Source organism: Arctopsyche grandis, chromosome 7 (genome assembly GCF_051622035.1).
Source record: "Arctopsyche grandis isolate Sample6627 chromosome 7, ASM5162203v2, whole genome shotgun sequence".
Classification (NCBI taxonomy): Eukaryota; Metazoa; Arthropoda; class Insecta; order Trichoptera; family Hydropsychidae; genus Arctopsyche; species Arctopsyche grandis.
The window spans coordinates 17221623-17242256 of NC_135361.1; the positions used below are offsets into that span (position 1 = coordinate 17221623).

Sequence of the window (20634 nt, forward strand, 5' to 3'; positions counted from 1 at the left end):
TTTTTAATTAATTAAATAATACGGTAAGCGGACGATAACGGTAATGGAAATCGCTTTTTTCTTCCATTTTGTTATTTTTAGATTTAATAAAATTGATTGGAAAATAATCATTTTGTACGTCGTGAGCTTTATTAAATATTATGTAAATACAAGTCCCGTCTATAGTTTTAATTTTTATTTGTTTTTACTACGCAACCAACGAAGAAATTGATTTTGTGAATGAATATGCATAGATTGAATTAATTATCGGTTGTATTTTATTGCCGTTTCAACGAATATTTCAATACCTCAAATACATATGAATCATAGTACATATGATATGATCTCATTTGATATTGTCGTGTTGAAACTTATACATCTGCTAACTATGTACATATGTATAGATGTACTTTTTATCTCAGATTGAAAATATACGATGTTAGCCGGTCTTGCTTGATGAACTTCACACAATGCTCGAGCTTCATCTCGAAATGGGAATGCACTTTTTTTTCCATTAACCTCCTTCATAAGCCAATGACTTCGAACAAAGCTGTGCTCGAGACCGAAAGGGAATGCTCTCGTTTCTCCTCTAATATCATTTAATGCGAAATTAACATTTTAGGCGTCATTGATCGCCCGCAATCGGATTAGTTTTCTCTTCGGCTCATTTTTGAGATTTCTTTTTGAGTTTTACTTTTTCAACGTGGCATATTTGTGGTATCATCTACTTACATACATACATATATGTACCTATCTAAGTATGGAAAAACAAAAAAAAAAGTGATCAAATCATATAAATGAAAGAAGAAGTTGTGTTTTAATACTTTTTTTTATTAATCGTCATATAATCATAGCCTTTGTACTAAATTACAAATTTATATCAATTCGCATCGTACACGCCGTGGAATTGTTAACAATAAAAAAAAAATAAACTAACTTAAAATTAAATAATTTTAATAAAAAAGTAGCATTAGATTCAATTGTCGTAATCTAAAGCGATGGTATAAAACAATAATAATAATAATATATTTATTACATATTAAATTTTTTTACTTATACATAAAAAATATTGAAAAATTAATCATCGTTAAATATAAATCAACTTTCATTTAAATACTTTGTTAATTATTTAGGACGGAATCAATGCGTCTTTCATTTTCATTTAATTGACGCTTCGGAAAAGTATTCCTTTACTATGTATAAATCTTTAGTTTTTAATTTATTAAACAATAAATTACATTCAAAATATCTATTATTATATATAATATCTATTATACTATTTGGATTCCCTCTCTTTGGAGTACCCAATCGTAACATAACCAGACATTTAAACAGGACGGATTCAGATATTACAATATATCATACAAAGCGGAAACTGTACGAGTTAATTCACACCGCAATGAAAATATACACTTTTTGTATGGGATAAATTAAATTCGACAGTTTCCACCGTATTAAAATGTATCACAATAATTTAAAACATGAATTCTGCACATCGGCGAAGCGATCTCGCGACTTTCAACGGTAAAATATTTAATTGAAATACGAGTAAATTCAGCTAATTAGATCACCATGTCCGTTTTGCCTGAGCATCTCCAGCTTGAGCTCGTGCTCCCGAGCCTTCAATCTGAGGGCAGCTATGCTGGAACTCCTCCGGTCCACATCTGGAGCACCGGGCGAGGATCCGCCACCTGGCGATAAGGGTGGCGAAGGGGTTATATAATCAGGGGCGGTCGTCGGCAGCAGTTTGGGTCTCTGTGCGGCTGATATGTTGGCTAATAGGGTTTGGAAGGAGCTGGCCGCAGCTGGACTATACAGGTGGCTCACCCCTGGCGGGAACAGAGGGGGAGCAGCCCTGTGGAAATGGTGGGCGGCTCCGAGGTATGTCGAAGGAAGCACGGGTCCCGCATGCATCGGAGGATAACGGAAAGAAGCTAAATTAGCCCCGTCGAAAGGTTTTCTGAAGTTGAAGCCCAAATGGGTGAAAGGGTTCGGTAGGGCGGTGGGCGCTTGAGGCGCCGGAGTTGACCCAGGCAAGTAGGGATTGTAGGGATGACCCTGAGGACCAACTTTTTCCTGCTTCCTCCATTTGGCTCTTCTGTTTTGAAACCACACCTGTAATAAAAAAACAAAAGAATAGGTTAATTTAAGCATTTAAATTTTGTGCACATACATACTAATAATAATACATAATATAATATAATAATAATTAATTTTCTTTTTATGTAGCCATAGTGACGACTTGGAGTTGATCTGTAAAGTCACTATGGCAAATTTGTAAATAAATAAATAATAAAATTAGAACATTAGTTCGAAGCATTTTAGGAGGATTTTTGACATATTTTTCGGATCATTGATCGATCGAACAGATTACATATTTTACAATCCGACTTAAAAGAATACTTTTCAGAGATTTATATTATCTTATTAATGGATTTTATAACAACTTTTTGATGAAAATATGAGATGAATCCGTCTCAGATAAGAAAAAAAAGCATGATTAAACAACAGATGTTCATTGCTTCCACGAAAGTACAGAAAAAATCTCGAGTTCGAAATTTCGCATGATCACAAAACTTCATCTATTTTTACTACGTAAATTCTATATGTATATAGAAAAAAAATTATGAATGTAAACAATATTCTATTGTACCAAATATGGTCCAGCACAAATTCGATTGAAAAAATAAACTAAATTAATCTTAATATAATATTCCCTCAATTCATAATCTACATATGTATGTACATTCATAATCTACATATGAATGTACATATTTGTACGTACTTAAGCTTTCTACATATTCACATATGTAGAAAGTTTAAATTTTAATCAATTGATATGAACGAAGTGATATGCCGCGCCTCTTTCCACGATATACGATTCCAAGGGAGAAAGAGAGGTGGAGCATGGTGTTAACAGCGAGTACTTCGTATACACGCACGCACGCACGCATTAGACAATTATTATGTAAGATATGTTTACAGTCCAAGCGTACATTTAGTTCATTCATGATCATACTAGATTGTTCATTCACGAACTAATCTGTTAGTTATAGTGTACAAACAAGAACGAATTGACAAACGAACTATTTAGCTCGAGCACAAATCATTAGGTATACTCGTAAGTTTAAGCATTATCAATCGTTCGTAGGTATGTATGCTTACCTTCTATTTGAAGACGGCTTTTGCTGTTCGCACTTGAATAGTTTATGTATGAACGAACTAATATGTTTACGAATGAACCGGAGTGAACACTTGGACTGTAACATATGTATATGTATGTACATATACATATACCGGATCGAGAAACAAGCCGAGGCTTGTGGATTCTTACCGATTAAACGCAGCTGTGTTTTAATTTCGTACACAATTAAAATTAAAATTGTTGATATTACTCAAATTTTTTAATTAATAATTTAAACAAATGAATTTATGTTTATTCTTTGTTGTGTCGAATAATCACGGTGCGTGTATATGTTAATTTTGCGCGGGGTCGGCTAACACATGCTTAGTAGGAAGCTCAATTTGTTCGGCGAGAAACTCCTACTTTTCAACATTCAATTTATACCCGGTGTGGTGTGATAACGATCTGTATTTAATTTTTTTCCAAATTTTGTATGCGCTACGTGAATAGAGAGGTGTAGGCATTATACCTATGGCCACATAGAATAGTATACGAGCAAATTGCCTTTTTCCACGAAAGCGGTACACAACCATCACTCAAGAGCACCGCGTACGTGAAAGATATACTCTTATACATACATACATACATACATATATGCAGATGGAATTATTTATTAGTCATAAAATTTAGAAAAAAATTAACTCCATTGCTATTCTATCTTATTATTCAATACCGTTTTCATAATATTTGTTTGGGCGTGTCTGTCAATCGTCATCATCATCTACAGCCATTCAAAATCCACTACTGGATGAAGGCCTCTCCAACACGCTTCCACTCGTCTTTGTTTTCCGCAACTCTCATCCATCTCACCCCACACATTTTCATAATTTCGTCTACCCATCTTCCCTGTGGAAGTCTTCCTTTTGCCCTTTTGCATTCTCTCGAGAACCATTCGAGCACCTATTTTGTCAACCTGTCGTCCATTCTTCAAACTACGTGGCCCGCCCATTGCCATTTCAATCTCTTCACTCTATCCACTATATCCACTACCCTTGTCATACTTCTGTCTGTCGATAGGAGATAAATATTGTAAAAATTTTATTATTATTATTTATTTTTTATATTATGTTATTACTATGATGCCATTACACCTTGCCCCAAATAGACACATATGGTTAAACTTGTACATATATAAATTAAAAATTTTATTCGAATTGTGGTGACAAATAGTAAGTAGCTTGGTTGTCGATTTTGGTGAGGAACCATTTCAACGATGAAATCCGACGAATTGCCAAACTCTGGTAGTCACAAATATTCAATTCTGGCCAGTAGCACTGCAGAAATACTCAAAATAAATTCTATTCAATCTACGTTAATCAGGGATTGAACCCGGGACCTCTTAGTGGTTATCATCAATGCAACGAGCTATACATCTGCTAACTGCTAATGTATGTACTTTTTATCTCAAGATACTTCTGGTTACTTTATCTATGTACGTAGTAACAATAGATGAAGTTTTTTTTTTTGTTATGTTTCGTCGGTTATTTTATATGGAAGTGAATCGTGGACCTTAGCCTGTTGCAGAACATTGAGATGGGAAAAATTGGGGGACGTCACAGAGTGGGGTGGTAAATGCCTGTCCTGTTTCCAGAACATAAAAAAATGAACGGAAGTAGCATTTGTATGTAGAAAGATATTTCAAGCCACAAGAAGTTTGGAAAAAATTGAAACTACTTGTACGAAATTGAAAAGAGGCTTACGCCTGAATCGAGAATGCCATAAGAAGTGTAGGTAGAAAAATAACGTTATAAATAAAATACAATTACCAACGTCAATAATATGGCCAAAATATAACATTCTTGTGATGAAGATTATGATTAACGTATCCATATATTTATTATTATTATAATAATAAGTCTATGTACTTCGGAATTTTATCTAGTCGACCTTATATACCTTTGTATGTATGTATGTAGGTACATATTAAGAATGTGGGTATATTTCATGTACTGAAAATCCTATTAAATATAATAGCAAGTCTTCGTGGTAAATTATAAAAAAATAAAATAATTATTATTTTATTTGTTTATTTTTTGAATTTTTTTTGATTTTTTTTCAATTATGCTGTTTAAACTAACATTAAAGTAAGATGTTTTAATAATTTAAAAAAAAATATTGTAAAAGTGAAAATAATCACTGGATCATTCATTACCTACGATGTATTGTGAAAATAATTTATGAACAATAAAAAGCATTTAAACATTAAAATCGAATATATATGTATGTACATACAAATGAGAACCTACATACATATAATATATCACGATGTATTTCCTCAGAAACATCAAACAGAAAAAACACTTGCTTTCAAAATTTATAATTTAATACGTGAACACTTCGTTCCTTTTCCTCTAAAAAATGAATCCTTGTACGTACAGCCACACATTAAAGTTGACCAAATTAGGAAACGAAAATAATTAGAATATTAGCGAACGACCCTGAGAACGAGCGCTCATTGTTATTAAGCGCAGTGGCGGCGACTTTTTTTCCTCCGTAACCACTACTAAAATAATAGTCCGACGCGCGAAGGCTATATTCTAATTGAATAACGAGCCATTTCGAATCGCGTCCGTAATTGAAAATTCAAACAGGGCACCTACATATTACATTACATTTTTTTTTACCTCTCTGGTAAGTCACGTCAAGATGAAATATTTAATTGCAAGTCCAGAGGTCACCGGCAAATTAATCAAGGTTCGCGGCCTGACGATTGGTTACCACTCGTTAGGGGGGGCCCGCTTTTTTGTCGTACCTGAATAATGTCCGAATTATTCACGTGGGCCGGAATTTAATTATAAATACCCCGCTCGCGTATTACACGTACCGTGGACCCGCCGCCGTCGTCGTCGATGATAATTACACACGTCGTAAATTGTCCGGCTAATTGGGTTTTTATCTAGCCTCAAACACTATAATATCGATTAGATTCGAAACAGATTTTTCACGGTCCCGATTCGGTGCTGCGCAATCGGCGTTTGTTGAATTTAGCGCGTCCTTAATGTATACGTACATTCATTTAATTGTTCGCAGTGATATTCTCGTGTTGCAACAGCAAAAAGTGCAACAGAAACCTCGCAAATACAGATAGACTAATTATTGCCTCTGTCATTTGCAATTATCCAATACAGAAGTTTCGCAAGAGTTGCGCGTGTCGGTTGAATTATAACGCGTTTATCGTTCACTCGAACGCTGTATTTATGTACACATGCAGACAACAGCACTTCCCAAACTGTGAAATGCAATTAAAACGGATTTTTACGATCGTGATCAAATCTGTGTTTTTTTTTTCATTTTCGGCATAAAAATTTCATACGTAAATGTATCATTACATCCAATAAAATTTTATTTAAATCGAGATTATTTTAAAGACGTTAACTTTCAATGAACTAACGCATTTTATACATGCATAATTCGATCTTGATCCAAAGATTATGTAATTAAGAACGATAAAGACACAATGCTTGAATTATTATGCTGTGCTATTAACTTATTTTTCCTACCGTGAATACAACATGAATAGATTTATATCTTGTTAATGCAAACAATATATTTCAGCGATAATACATATATCAAAATATTAAACGGAGTCTTCATTTGAATACGCGGCGCAAAAAAATCACAGACTAACATTAAGATTTAATCATTTAGTTAAACAAATAATTGTTGTAATGATAAATCAATATTCCAGTTTCGTATTCTCGCGTTCGTAGCCGTGAATGAGTATGGTTTATAATATAATATTATAATATTGCATAAAAAGTCCCCGAGGCTGTGGCGGAAAGTTGTTTAACGGTTTATTCATTTTACCATTAAATTATAGGTTTGAAGAGGAAATGCGATAATGCGATTTGCAGTTGTTGTTCCATTGGAGTTATCGCACTATGATTAATTATATCGACTGTTCGGTCCGGATTCGTGTCAAGCTTTTCATGCATATAATTTAATACATGACATGCGAGTTTAGCGACTGTAATCGGATCCGCACTAATTTCGTAATTACACTCAATGTGGCTTTCTATTTAATTATATATTTTTATCCAAGCAAAACGCACTATTATGCATTTATTTTCGCGTAAGTTTAATTTTATAACTGCAGCTGGGTTTTACATGTCACTGCTCGTTTAAGTCTCTGAAGAATTAACGATACCCAATAACTTAAAAACGCTACTTCAAATAGTCTAATCAACCTGTGGTATATATTCGTTAGTTGAAATTGCCATAATTTACATTTCGATTCAATTTCGGGGTATCGGATTTTAAATTATTATTATGGTACATTTAACGCATGCGTCGAAAGGAGTTTTATGTATAAATAAAAATGAAATACGTCGATATTTATTCGCTTAATTGCCCTTCCCTCAAATTAAAGCTTCTTTGATGGAAATCCACTCACTATGTGCCGAATACGAATCGCTTTAATTGAATTACACGAAATTGCCCGCCTCCATCGCGTTTCAATGATACAATCGATTAAAACCGAGACGGGAATGACGTTAAATTTAATGATAGACATTTAGTTTACTGTGCGATAGCTCTCTGCAAACTAGTTTTTCTTTTTATCGCAGACATAATTGTTTTTAATTATTGATGTTCCGGAAAAAAACACAATTTGAATTCCCTCTTTCGAAATTTCATCGCTCCAATTGAATATTTTACCGTATGAGAACAGTGTGAATTCTAACAGGAGTCGTCTAAATTGAAAACATTTTTTTCATATCAGTATAAATCCTAATATATTCTAACTTCAATTTGAATAAATTATTTTATAATTGAACGTAGCTTTATATAAGTAATTTTTAAAAACTTCAGTTTTAAAAGTTTCATTAATAATCCTAATAGTATATTTAACCAAGAAATATAATAGCTCAATCGATACAACGTTAACACAAACTCCATAAATTCACTTCGAGTCCAAATTATACATTTTTTTGTACATTATCAATGAATTGTTGGAATTCAATGGGCACCACGCAGAGTCGGAAGCGTTCAACTTTAAAGTAATTGGTAAAACGTAGCTTTGATTACATGTTAAATGTCGCAAAACAGGTCTCGAAACACCGCCGTTGAATGATGCATTTAACTCGAACAAAAAATCAAACACAAGCTGTAGGTAGGTAGGCTGTTACGTCCATTTTTTCAAACTATCAATTTGATATAAATTGCGGGCAAAATCATAATTTAATTTGCAATAAATTATTATACACATGCATATATGTATCTATATGTATGTATGTTTATTGCAATATAATTAAATACAACTTAAAACTATTACGCTTAATAGCGGTGTAAGCGGCGTGTCGTAAATGACACACTTTTATGTCGAAGATTTTGACGTGGAATATGCCGATATTATTCAAAATTCATGTTTACAACTTCGAACTCGAGATAAAATTATCGAAATCGGAAGATTGGTCACAGACACACACGCGATGGAGGAAAACTCGTCCCGGGTGGTCCGATTGTCCAGTTCGATAACCTGCGTTCGATTTGCGACAATAAATAAATGAGATCATAATTCAATGGTTGATTTCTTACGCGGAAAATGCGCTCTGGACGATAATGTTATTTCAGAAGAAGCGTTCTCATATCTATCACTTTTTTGTCCGATGCTTCTGTCCCGCTGGTATTTCCACATAATTATTTCCATGAAAGACGCTAACGTCGCTTATGGTCATTCTGGTATGAGATCGTACCTTTATGTCCGATGTTCAGCGACAATCCTTCAATAAACTCAGCAAACGTCATAATTATTATCAATTAGATGACCGAGTCAGCAGACTGGCATCCCAGAGAATGCTTTCTGATGATTAATGAGAGTTTTGCTTTTTATACACAAACTAATTAAGAATCCTCCACAGCCATTTATTGCGTCTCATTTCATTCACTATAAATAAAGTCCATAAAATTACTAAAGTTGCAAAGAAATTTTGTATGTTGGTAAGCTTAAAACCAAAAAAGATATGTACATGTCTATGTTTTTTTGAGAGAATTTTATCAATATATTTGCTATTTTTACGTATTTTCTCATTTGCACAAAAAATCACAACAATACTAAGAATGTAGTAAGGCTTTACATACATTAAAAGGCTGAATCTTATTATTTACAGCCATATCAAATGAAGTTCAATATCAAAAGATTCAATAATTGCAAGGCTGTGGAGTCGCTTCAAGATTTATCGACTCCAACTCCGAATGCGACTCCAACTTAAACAATTTTAGAAATATTGACTTTTCTTGTCAACGCATAAAATTGTTAGTAATAACATCATAGCGATTTTCAAAATACAAAAAATTAAAGGAATTAAAAAAATTACTTAAATTTGACATGTAACCCAGTTTTTTGAATTATTGGTAATGAAATATGTATAAATAAAATTTAAATATATTCATAGTGTATGTATATGTATGAATTTCATACACAAACACATAAATTTAATAAAAAAATGACAGTAAAAACGAGTATAATCAAAAAGTATGATACGGGGGGAAACAATCCGTTTTGTTTATAACACATGAATTGCAATTTAACGAATTTATTTATTATTTAATTTAAACTCATTATTTTTATAAAGAAGTTATTAAATTTCAATTTATTGCTGGATTTAAATCTTCGATAAAATTGGAGATTCTAGTTGACACATACCGTAATACTATTAATTAAATTAAATAATAAAAGGGAGTCGTATTTTACTCCGACTCCGACTCCACAGCCTTGATTATAATAGTTTAATGTATGTATACCACTCTGCTACTTGTATGTAGATGCCAATGTTCTTGCCTAAACCCCAGTCACATTAGTAATATTCAATTAGCTTAGTTAAAGTGTATCTTCTGGTTGTAATATATTTTGACCATTTGGAATATATTCCATTTAATCTGATACCAACTACCATTATAGTTGAAGTGTGTTTTCAGTTGTATATATTTTGAATAGTTGGAATATATTTCGTCTAACCCACGTAAGTTGATTCATATGGCGAATTACATTCTAACTTGTCAAAATATATTACAACTGAAAATACAGTTCAATTCTAAGTTGGTACTAGGTTAGGTTTTCGTGAAAGCGTCACTCGACTAGTAAATTGAGTAGGAAATTCACATTTTGGTTTTGAAAACATTTTTAATGTTTTCGTAAAACTATACTCATTACCATAATATATTGCAAATATTAACGAATTATTGAATTCTAAAGCATTCGTAAAAAAATCAGAGCCGTCAAAAATCAATTGTTATATTACAACTGGCGCACATTATTGAAAGTGTATTTGGGCTTGTAGAGATATATGTAATTTACTAGTTGAATTTTATTCGAATATGAATGACCCAAAACGCCAGTTTGAATATATTACAACTGAAAATACACTCCGACTGTAATATTCATGATGCACAAATTTTAAATTAATCACTCCATAAATTTTATATTGAATTATGAATTAATTAGCTTTTGAATTCGCCTCACATAAAATTAATACCCATCTAAATATAATTAAAATCTTTCAAAGATTGAGAAACAATTTTACCCATACCGAAGAAACCAGATTGATTAATCGTCTTCCTTTGGCATGCCGTGCAATTAGTTGATCTTGACAAAAGTGGATAATGACATCTGAGATGCAACCGATGCACACACATACTTTGCAATGCTCGATTTAAAAGCTAGCAGCGCTATTGATACATACATTGCGATAATTATTTACCATATCTCTGTATTACGAAAGTCTTTGACTTCGAGCGAACGAGTCACGTTACATACACGAGTTTAATTTAAATTTAGTCCGATTGTAACAAAGAGACACGTTCGAATCGCATTTCATAGTATCTACTTGTAGTAATATTACATTAGTAGATCAACAGAACTGTTTCGTCTGTCCTTGGGCTATGATAATACAAAAGGCGTGTTGAAAAATCGTATTAAAAGTCAATCTTGTCAATTTAACGGTTCATTAAGTAAATGTCATTTCGCGCAATTTATGCCGCTTTCAAAACATCGAGCGCGATTGTCATGTACACTGTGACATTCGCTTAACATTTTATCGACACACAGATATACCCATACAAACTTGTGAATATTTATTGCAATATGATCGAGAATAAATTTAAGTTTGATCAATTACCTGTATACGAGCTTCGGTCAAGCCAATCTTCATCGCCAATTCTTCCCTGCAATAGAAATATTCTAATTAGTATCTTGGAAATATTTTCAGTAGCAATATTTTTAATTAAATATACAATTACATTCACTTTGAACGAAACGAAAAAAAAAATGAACTGAATGCAATGATTCATGTAATTATTTGCGAATCAATTCTGCGAAGGAAGTAACTGAATGCTGCATTTTTTTTGCACACTGTCATACTTGTACAAGTTCATAGTAACATGGTTATATTATTAACGTTAGTTGAACATATCGTAATTTCCGCGTTGGAAATTTAATAAACATATAAACAAATTATAGGCAATATTAATTAACGTAATCTCTGTTTATACTGATTCGATTTAATACTGAAATCTGAATTTTGTATGTACATATAATGTCCACAGGTTTGGTCAGATTTGTTTTTCCTCACTACGTACATTATTATATTTCATCATTTCGACCTCAAATGTGGTTAAAATTGATTATAGGGAATCTCAAAAATAGTTCGTTTTATTGAAACATTTTAAGATACGATCTATGATCTGTGTCGAAATTCTAATTAGCTTCAGTAAATGAGCACACATGGAGGTGAACGATGCCCTTTGCATCCGAATGGCTCACCGTAGCTGAGTGCAATAGATAATGACATTTAATAGTTAATTCATGTGCACATGCGCGGACGTGATTTATGAGAACATAATTACAAAACTGGCGGCACGAGAAATACCCGATCGCGTAACCGCACTCAAATTGAATTATTGCAATTGAATATGCAATAAGTATCGTTCAAATGAAGCGACCTTTGCCACAGCAATAATCATGATGCGCATTTACCTCGTGAACACATCCGGATAGTGAGTCCTAGCGAAAGCCTTCTCCAACTCCTCCAACTGGAAACTGGTGAAGGTCGTCCTGTACCTCCTCTGTTTCCTCTTAGGTGCGAAATCGTCCATTTCACCGTCGCTGTTGTTGTCTGAGGGGTTGCTGTGGGTGCTCCCAGGATGGCCTGGTCTGTCGCCCGGTGAATGCAGTCCGTGGTGGGCTTCCGGTGGCGAATGCAGGCTCCGTCTCGAGTCTGATGGAGAGTGCATTCCTCTGTGCACTTCCGGCGGGGTGTGCATCGTCGTTCTGTGCACTTCCGGTGGTGAATCTGCCGGCTGCGGAGGTCTCGGCGATGCTTCTTCTGGTTTGGCCTCTTCAGATATGCCCATGGTGGGGGGCGCGTTTTGATCGGGGGGAGGGGAAATGGCGACTTGTCTCGAATGGTGGTCGTTCAAATAATCTGAAAAAGCAAAAAAAAGTACTGATTATTTGGATAGTAATATTAGTTAAAAAAAAATTGCATAAATTCTTTGAACAGACCAGGTAGTTATTTATATTGGCATAATTGAACAGTGTAGTCGATATTGAAAGTTTAACCTTTTTTTTTGGAAATCACGCTTAAATCTAAGTGTTTTGTAGCTAACGAAAATAGACAAACATATGAGCCGTTATATTTTAAAGTGTCATAAGTCCACTTTTCTTCATTTTGAGAAATATCTCGCAAAATACTGGTGGCCTATAATACGTATAAAATAAGTGATAACAAATTGTGAAATAAGTCAAACAGAAATAGTGGTTTTGGAACTGAAAATTGGACTTCCGCCACTTTCAAATATAACGGCTCATATGTACATATAATACAAATACCTATATAATGGTAATAAATGATAAAATGCAACATTGCAAAGTCGAAACTTCAAATGACCGCTAAAATTGTACAGTAATTAAGAGTTTCCGTTCTTCGGAAACGAATTGGCAAAGCAATCAACAGATTAAGCGCACATTTAAGACTTCCTAGAATTTGAACTTACATAAAGCTTCACTAAATGGCCAAAAATATCAAATTTTACAATTAAACATGCACTTTAAAATATTATATAAGCAAGTCGTATGCATGCATCATGATAAAATACGTTAGAAATATGTACATAGATACCATAATTATAACCTGTAAAAAAATCTAGTAAAAAAAAAATGCAATTCAATGCAGAATCAATTTAAAAATAAACAGGGTGTCGGTTTTTTTTACCCAAGTCCGGTAAATGAATCGGTTCCCGTCATTGATACATTATTTAATGACGACATTGGTTATGAAATTAGATTTCGATTTGGATAAATATGTATGTACATACATTTTTGTATTAGGGCAGAAATATATACAACATTATACGGATGCAACATTTTACATACTATGTAAGCGTATGAGAGAGGATTGATCGCGCAGGGCTTAGGAGACGCGGAGGCTGCCATCATCATCATCATTACTTTATTGACCCTCAAGAGCAATTACGGAGGCAAATTAGCGGCACGACCCAGCTGTAACCAAAGGTACCAAATTGTGCAACGGCACCGGTCAAAACTTATTGCCGACGCGCAAATTACCAATTGTAAATTCCCCGCTCTAACATAACACTCATACATAGTCAGACGACCTTCCTCGATTGGTTCGAATAAATCAACGATAATTGTATGCGATTTTTGAAAATATTGAATCCCAAAACACATTAATAACTAATGATTTTCTCAAGATTGCTTCACTGCATCTACATATGTACATATGTATATGCATACGTACATGCTTGACTATATTAACTATTATACGAATGTGTCTTGTGAAGGAATGGTCAAGTTTGTATGCTTTGCATTGGATTCGAAAAATTTTATTTACTCTGGCAATAAAGCAATTTTGCAAGGATTCCCTCCTCCCTTTCAACCTCATCCCCTCGTCATCGTACACGCACAACTTACATTAATTTTATGCAAATGGCCGACGTAATGGCGTCAGTGTGTTCGCGTTTATGCTTTTTTTGCAGTGTAATTTGGATCAATTTTATAAATTAGCAAAAAACACTGTCCAGCGGTAAATATCATATTTAAACACCACCGTATATGCTCCGTACATGTATTCCTATTACGCAAAATAAACATAATTTTCATTCGGAATTTCATTAATATATCTACTAGTAGTTATAAGCGTTCGCCAAAACCTGTATGAAAGTAACGATCTTAATTATGAAGATAGTAAACTTGTATTACATTTGCTATAATACAATTCAAATTTTTACTATCTCTACTCGTTTTGCGGAAGACGACGCAAAGTGAAATGCATTTCTAAATTTAAAATTTAGAATTTTTCATGTTTCATATATGATTTTCTCGCTAACACGACAAATAATTTCACAATGTATCAATGTACGTTTAATCTAGAGGTTTTACTGCAATCGTTTATTGATAGGAAGTCGTAAAAATGTGTTACTCTTCGTCTTTAATACTACTAGATCCTTTTCTAGGCGAGAAAAAATCGTGAATATCTAACCATCGTACGTAATAACGTGAAATAATAACATATAATAACATATAATAAGATGTAAAAATCTTCATTGGACGTCTGAAAAACGGCGTGGAAAACTTTTCAAACATTATTTCTTTTATTTTTATTTTCTTAATGAAAAAACACGAATTCTTTTGTTTTTCAAAAATATTTTCAGTTAAAAAATACTGAGAAATCATATTAAATATTTGATAATCAATTCAAAATAAAAATAATAAAATTCCTTTTCAGAATTGCTTACAAAATTACTAGACCATAAACTTATCATCCTCCATAGGATAAATCAATACAGATTTATACCAGTACAATATAACTTCTCGGATCAAAATAACTTCGCGTGCATTGAACGATTGCACTCGTTTGCATCTACTACATTGAAACTTAATATATATGTATGTAATATAATAGATGTAATCTGGTCTAGTACAATAATTCGCGTATAACATGAGCATGCACGCACGCTCAGGCAAGTTGATGCATTTTTACCATATTACAATAAATTGAACAAACCGACACGTCATATTCATTAATGCAAATCGACATATGTATGTATGTATGTAGACTTGTGCGTGTCATTATATAGATTAAATTATAACAATCAACATGTACATATGCACTATGTATGTAAATCATAACATATGCTACTTAGCATGGGTTATTTGGAACGATACAATAATATTATAATAACAAAGCACACGTACTCGTACCTACCGATTGTTGAAATCGTAATAAAGTGTTGTGGTCTGAATTGTTAAGGTCATTTGCGCCGGTTTTCGAACAGGGAAATTTACACAGATCGAATTAGCAAAAAAGTAAAATAGAATAAACGTTTGAGTGAGTAAAAAAAAAGCGATCGAATTACAAAGAGCAATGACTGGTAAATTCCGTGCAAAAATGAATTGACCACACCAATACCATTTGCCATGGTCCGATTGATAGATAGTTTTATTTATTTCAACACGTGTTTGTGGCGATGACGTTTTGATCTGCAGTAGCTGTTTTTTTAACGACGTTACATCATTTTTACACGATACTTAGGCACTCTAAATAAAGGCAATTATGCTTTTTATGAGACGTGCTTATCACAAAAAATACGTTTAGTACGCGCACTAAAATTTTTAATAGTGACGTATCTCTGATCGAGGCTAATTTTTCAACAATATTATTTAATACTATTAATGGAATAACCGAGCTAAGATATGTACGTTTATTTATTTCCAACAACGTAGCGATTAAGTCGAACTTCATTAATATTAAATAATCGCACAGCATATCTGGGGCACATTTTTTATGTATTTTCTATTGGAAAGGTCTGTCGTAAGAGTTTGTAATGAAATTCGCATCTGTCAAATAAATCGTTAAATACACACTAAATACATTACAAGCCGACAATAATGATTAACTGACTGGGAATTCAAGACTAATTTTCAATCCAGAACAAACCCGTTCGAATCAAGACGTATTGTAAGTCTACATTGATACATACATGTTACAGCCTAAGTGTAGTTCAATTTTATTTTTTCATGAACATACTAGTTTGTTCATATACGAATCAATCGGATCAGTTATAGTGTACACAAAAAAAAACAAATTAACAAATGAACAAGTTGTTCATGCACAAACTTTAAGGCTTAAGTTTAAATATTCCCAATCGTTTTTCCCATCCTATATGTATAATATGTATGCTTACCCTGGGTCAATTTTTTTTAATATTAACGGAAACGGGAATAATGACAATGTTTTAAAATGTGGTTTCAATGGAATTTCATTTTAAATACTTGGCGATTTGACATCTCAAAGATTTTAACAGCTCAAAACTTTTGACGGCTCAAAGTTTCATGCGACACCTGGTGAGTCTATTTAAGGATTAAATAGTTAGTAAAGCAAATAGTTAATGTTTGAACAAACAAGTATTTTCATGAACGAACCAGAGAGAACACTTGGACTGTAACATGTATGATTTGTACATTGGTACAAATGTTATAAAAAAAAATGAAAAATGATGTATAAAAACATGTAATGTAATTACATAGATTCAAAAAATGAATATATTGTTTTACAGAATTTGAATACTTTATTTCCTCATACATAAATACACGCACTTACGTACAAACACGTGAAAATTAAATTCAGTGTCTCGCCTAATCATTTCATTATAGTGTGGAATGCTCGCGTGTCAGTTTTCATTTAACCACCGCCTGTCCGGCTACCGGAGACCACACCATTCACTTCAGCTACCGTTTAAGCTTTGGCAAATGACTGAGAACATCTCGGGATCATCTGGAGTGCAAAAATATGATTCAAGTGAAAAAAAATCGCATACTAACTGATTGACAGCTACATGAATGGAGCAATAAACACAACGCGTGTCGCGTTCGTAACGCGCTATTTGTAACCATTTCCCATTGTTTTGCCAGCGGTTGTTGTTGTATTTGATGTAAAAACGTTTCAAGTTTTTATCAAACAAATTAATTTAACCGCACATTAAGGGCAATTACATCTTTTCTGCATTTCAATTAGACGAAGATTGTTTGTGAGTGTGCCGTAATGAAATGTAGCACGCAAGTCTTGCAAGAAACGCTCTCGCACGTCACACGCTCGCATCCAAAATGCGTAATATACATATTAATAATAAATAAAAAGTATTATGTTCGTCGTTATGACTGTGAAATGCCACACTAGCGAATAAATTTCCCCCCCGGCTCGGGTATTTTTTTTAATATTATTTTTCAATAATTTTACGATGTACATAAATTTGCAATTTAAATTGAAACGGATATCGCGCGGCAAACAATGAACCAGTTGTATCGCTAATAATAATGGACATTGATTACGAGTTATAACGTAATAAATGTGTGTAATTTTATTATTATGCGCTTCATTTAAATTCTTATTTCGTTCGGCGCTAAGTGTATTATTATAGGGTAATAATTTTATCGGTTGTTATGTTAAATGAAATTTTAATACTTAATAAAAATGTGTGTTTGTGGTTATGCTTAAGAGATTTGTCTATGGCTTTATAAGGCATTGATCGAGAGGCAAATGAAACAACAGATAAACAATTTTATGCTATTTTTTCATTTATGTCGGTTTCCTTTCAACTACTCGAATGCATTTTTCTCCAAAATTGCTTTTATAACCGTAAAATATATAAGTAGTTAACCACTTAACTGTGATTATAGGTTTTTTTAAATCTTACTTATATTTCAAAAGGGTGTTGAAAATGAACATCTACATACCTCATTATTTCTTATGCAGTTATGTATTTCCAATATTATTTTCAATTATTCGAAATTGATTCTAATGGGAATTTTAAATCACTTAAAACAACTTCGTGAAATTAAAATAATTATACGTTGTTTCAGAATCTTATGATTTATTATAGATTTCAGAATCCGGTTTTTCCTAGAAATGATTTTTAATGTACCATTTTTAAAATATAAAATATAAAATAAGAAATTTATATAAAATTACCTGAAAAAATATCTACATATAATAAGCAGTACAGTTTATATCTCAAGTGTTTCCAAAAAAACAATCAAGTGAAATCAAATCATAAATTTTTGTAATTAAGTATATATAACTACCGTAACAATATATGTACATATGTACATACATTGTATATACTAAAAATGTATACCTATCATTAATTTTTTATTTGTTTTTAATCAAATCGTACAAAAAAGATATTAATATCGAGGGTTGAAAAAATGTCACTAATCTGATTCTTTAATATGTGGATATATATGTATGTAATTTGAAGGCATTAATTCGATATGTATTTAAGCTATATTATATAAAAAAAATTTCAATTTATACTGATTTTTTGCGGAACAAATTTTGGTACGGCCACACATGTACACATGTATATACGTGATAACGTATTAGCATCATTCATAGATTATATGGTACATATTTTAAACGTTCATAAGTCATTAATGGAAATATCGAAGTCGGCTTAATAAGCGTGCCGTAATAACAGGAAACCGAACATTTGAAATGTGCATGTCGTTAAAAGGGATAGGTGTTTTGTTTGAAGACCGATGTTCAAACTGCAATTATGCAATTACTTTGGCTTAAAACCGTGCAAGCGAATGAGTTACGACCGCTTACACGTAGGTACGCCAATTCTCACGCACACGCCAGCAATCATTTTACTTACCAGCCGAAAGTACGTGCGATATAATTGGGCAGTGAAAAAAATAATTAATAACAACTTTGGCGACGTCGCATGTATTAGCAAAGGTGTGTTTGGGACGAGTCGCGTTGACCCTAGGTGACCAAACGACGCGTCGGTGTGGGTTTTTACGCCGATCGAAATTAATTTGTATTGAAAATAGTCGACGAGGAAGTGGCCGTGACCCGGGAAACGATCATTTATAATGAAATCGTTTCGATCTGTATAAAAGATGTTGAATTGTTCGACGCCCTGTTGTGGTAGTCAATGATGATTCGTGTTGAATGCAGAACGCATTAATCTTCCTGAATGGTTCAACACCATTGTACGCATTCAATGCGGTTGCACCAATACAACAAAACGCATATAATATTATACAGACGAGACTCTTCTGATTCTGACCGTGGATAATTCGGTTCGCCTGCTAAATCGATATTTTTTCCGGACTCATAAAATTCGTAGAAATACATCTATAAATGAACATATATTCCTATATACATACATATTTCCATATAATCAAATTTGAAAATAAATTTCATGGATATCAATCCTTAATTTAACTCAAACTATATCTTATTCAAAGTACTAGACGATTGATGCAATTGAATAGTCTGAGAAGAATTCCAAACGAAAACGTAATGCGACAATTTCCCGGAATGTTTTTACATAAAAATGTTATTACATTGATAATAAATAAAATTAAATTATCAAAAACATAAAAGTTTTATTAATATAAATTTATAACAATTAGGATCTTTTCTATTAATTAAAATTCCTTGTTGAATAGTAGTGAAATAATAAATAATAAAATTGAAATTAAATTAAAACATGTAGACATGTTCATACCATAAAACTTGTATTTTTTTTAATAATATCTATCTAGAATTTGAAAACATTATTTTAAAATCGTTTTATTTACATTAAATATTTGATCCTCCTAAGTAATGGAATTATTGATTTTTAACCGTTTTTTGTTCCAATTAATAATTTTTGTACGCATACACCTCACCCCGTTCAATTATTAATAATGAAAATTTATTTATTCATTGATATTTAAATTTCTACCATTCAAATAAATTATAAATATTTGTGAACATATGTACATGCGTACCTTGTATAGGTATTCAATAGTCAAGGGTGTTTATAATAATATTAAAAAAATATTAATCCATTAATTCCAAAAGGCAACACAATTTTGTTTGATCAGTTAACGAATTGCGCACACACTTTGTCCCATAAATAATACTCATAATATAAAATTTAAATATTCATTTACATTTATAGAACGTGTCGAATCGTTAAAAGTTATATTTCATTAACATCTATAGATGTGCTGTATGTAAATATAAATATTCAACGCATTTCGTCGAGTTGATTTGAATAAATTTTATTTTTATTCGCGTTACGTATACATATGTATATGTTTAATAATACCCGCCCAATAATAATAAGAGAGACAGAGCATAAAGTATCGATTTAATCGAAAGTGTCGTTGTTTACAGGACATATCGAATCAGCGTGCGAATTAATTGCGTATTATTATAATAATATTACGATACAGCGATTGTAAATTTCGTGTTAAAATTACGATATGGTACGCGTTTTCTTAATGAGGCATTATGCGCATATATTAGTCACAAGTGCTTAAGCATCCCCTTCGATACAATTTAATTTAAAACGCGAGAGAATAGCTCGATTATTATAATTCTTTTTCTTTATGGCATGTAACTCATGTTAATCGGCTTATTAAAATCGACTGTTCTTCATAATAGATTTTTAACGAT

General features: G+C 32.5%; 1 protein-coding gene and 1 long non-coding RNA gene across 2 annotated transcripts in view; one reads left to right on the top strand and one right to left on the bottom strand.

The window, feature by feature from the left end:
* The window catches only part of LOC143914647 (uncharacterized), a 403002-nt gene that overhangs the window by 68449 nt on the left and 313919 nt on the right, over positions 1-20634 (top strand). The gene's annotated exons all lie outside the window — the stretch shown is intronic.
* Positions 1534-12325, bottom strand: al (aristaless related homeobox; the record flags this gene model as incomplete). The annotated part of the gene is made up of 3 exons (XM_077434168.1): positions 1534-2094; positions 11278-11323; positions 12135-12325. Coding segments are annotated over 3 exons (798 nt in total), but the record flags the coding sequence as incomplete, so codon positions are not given.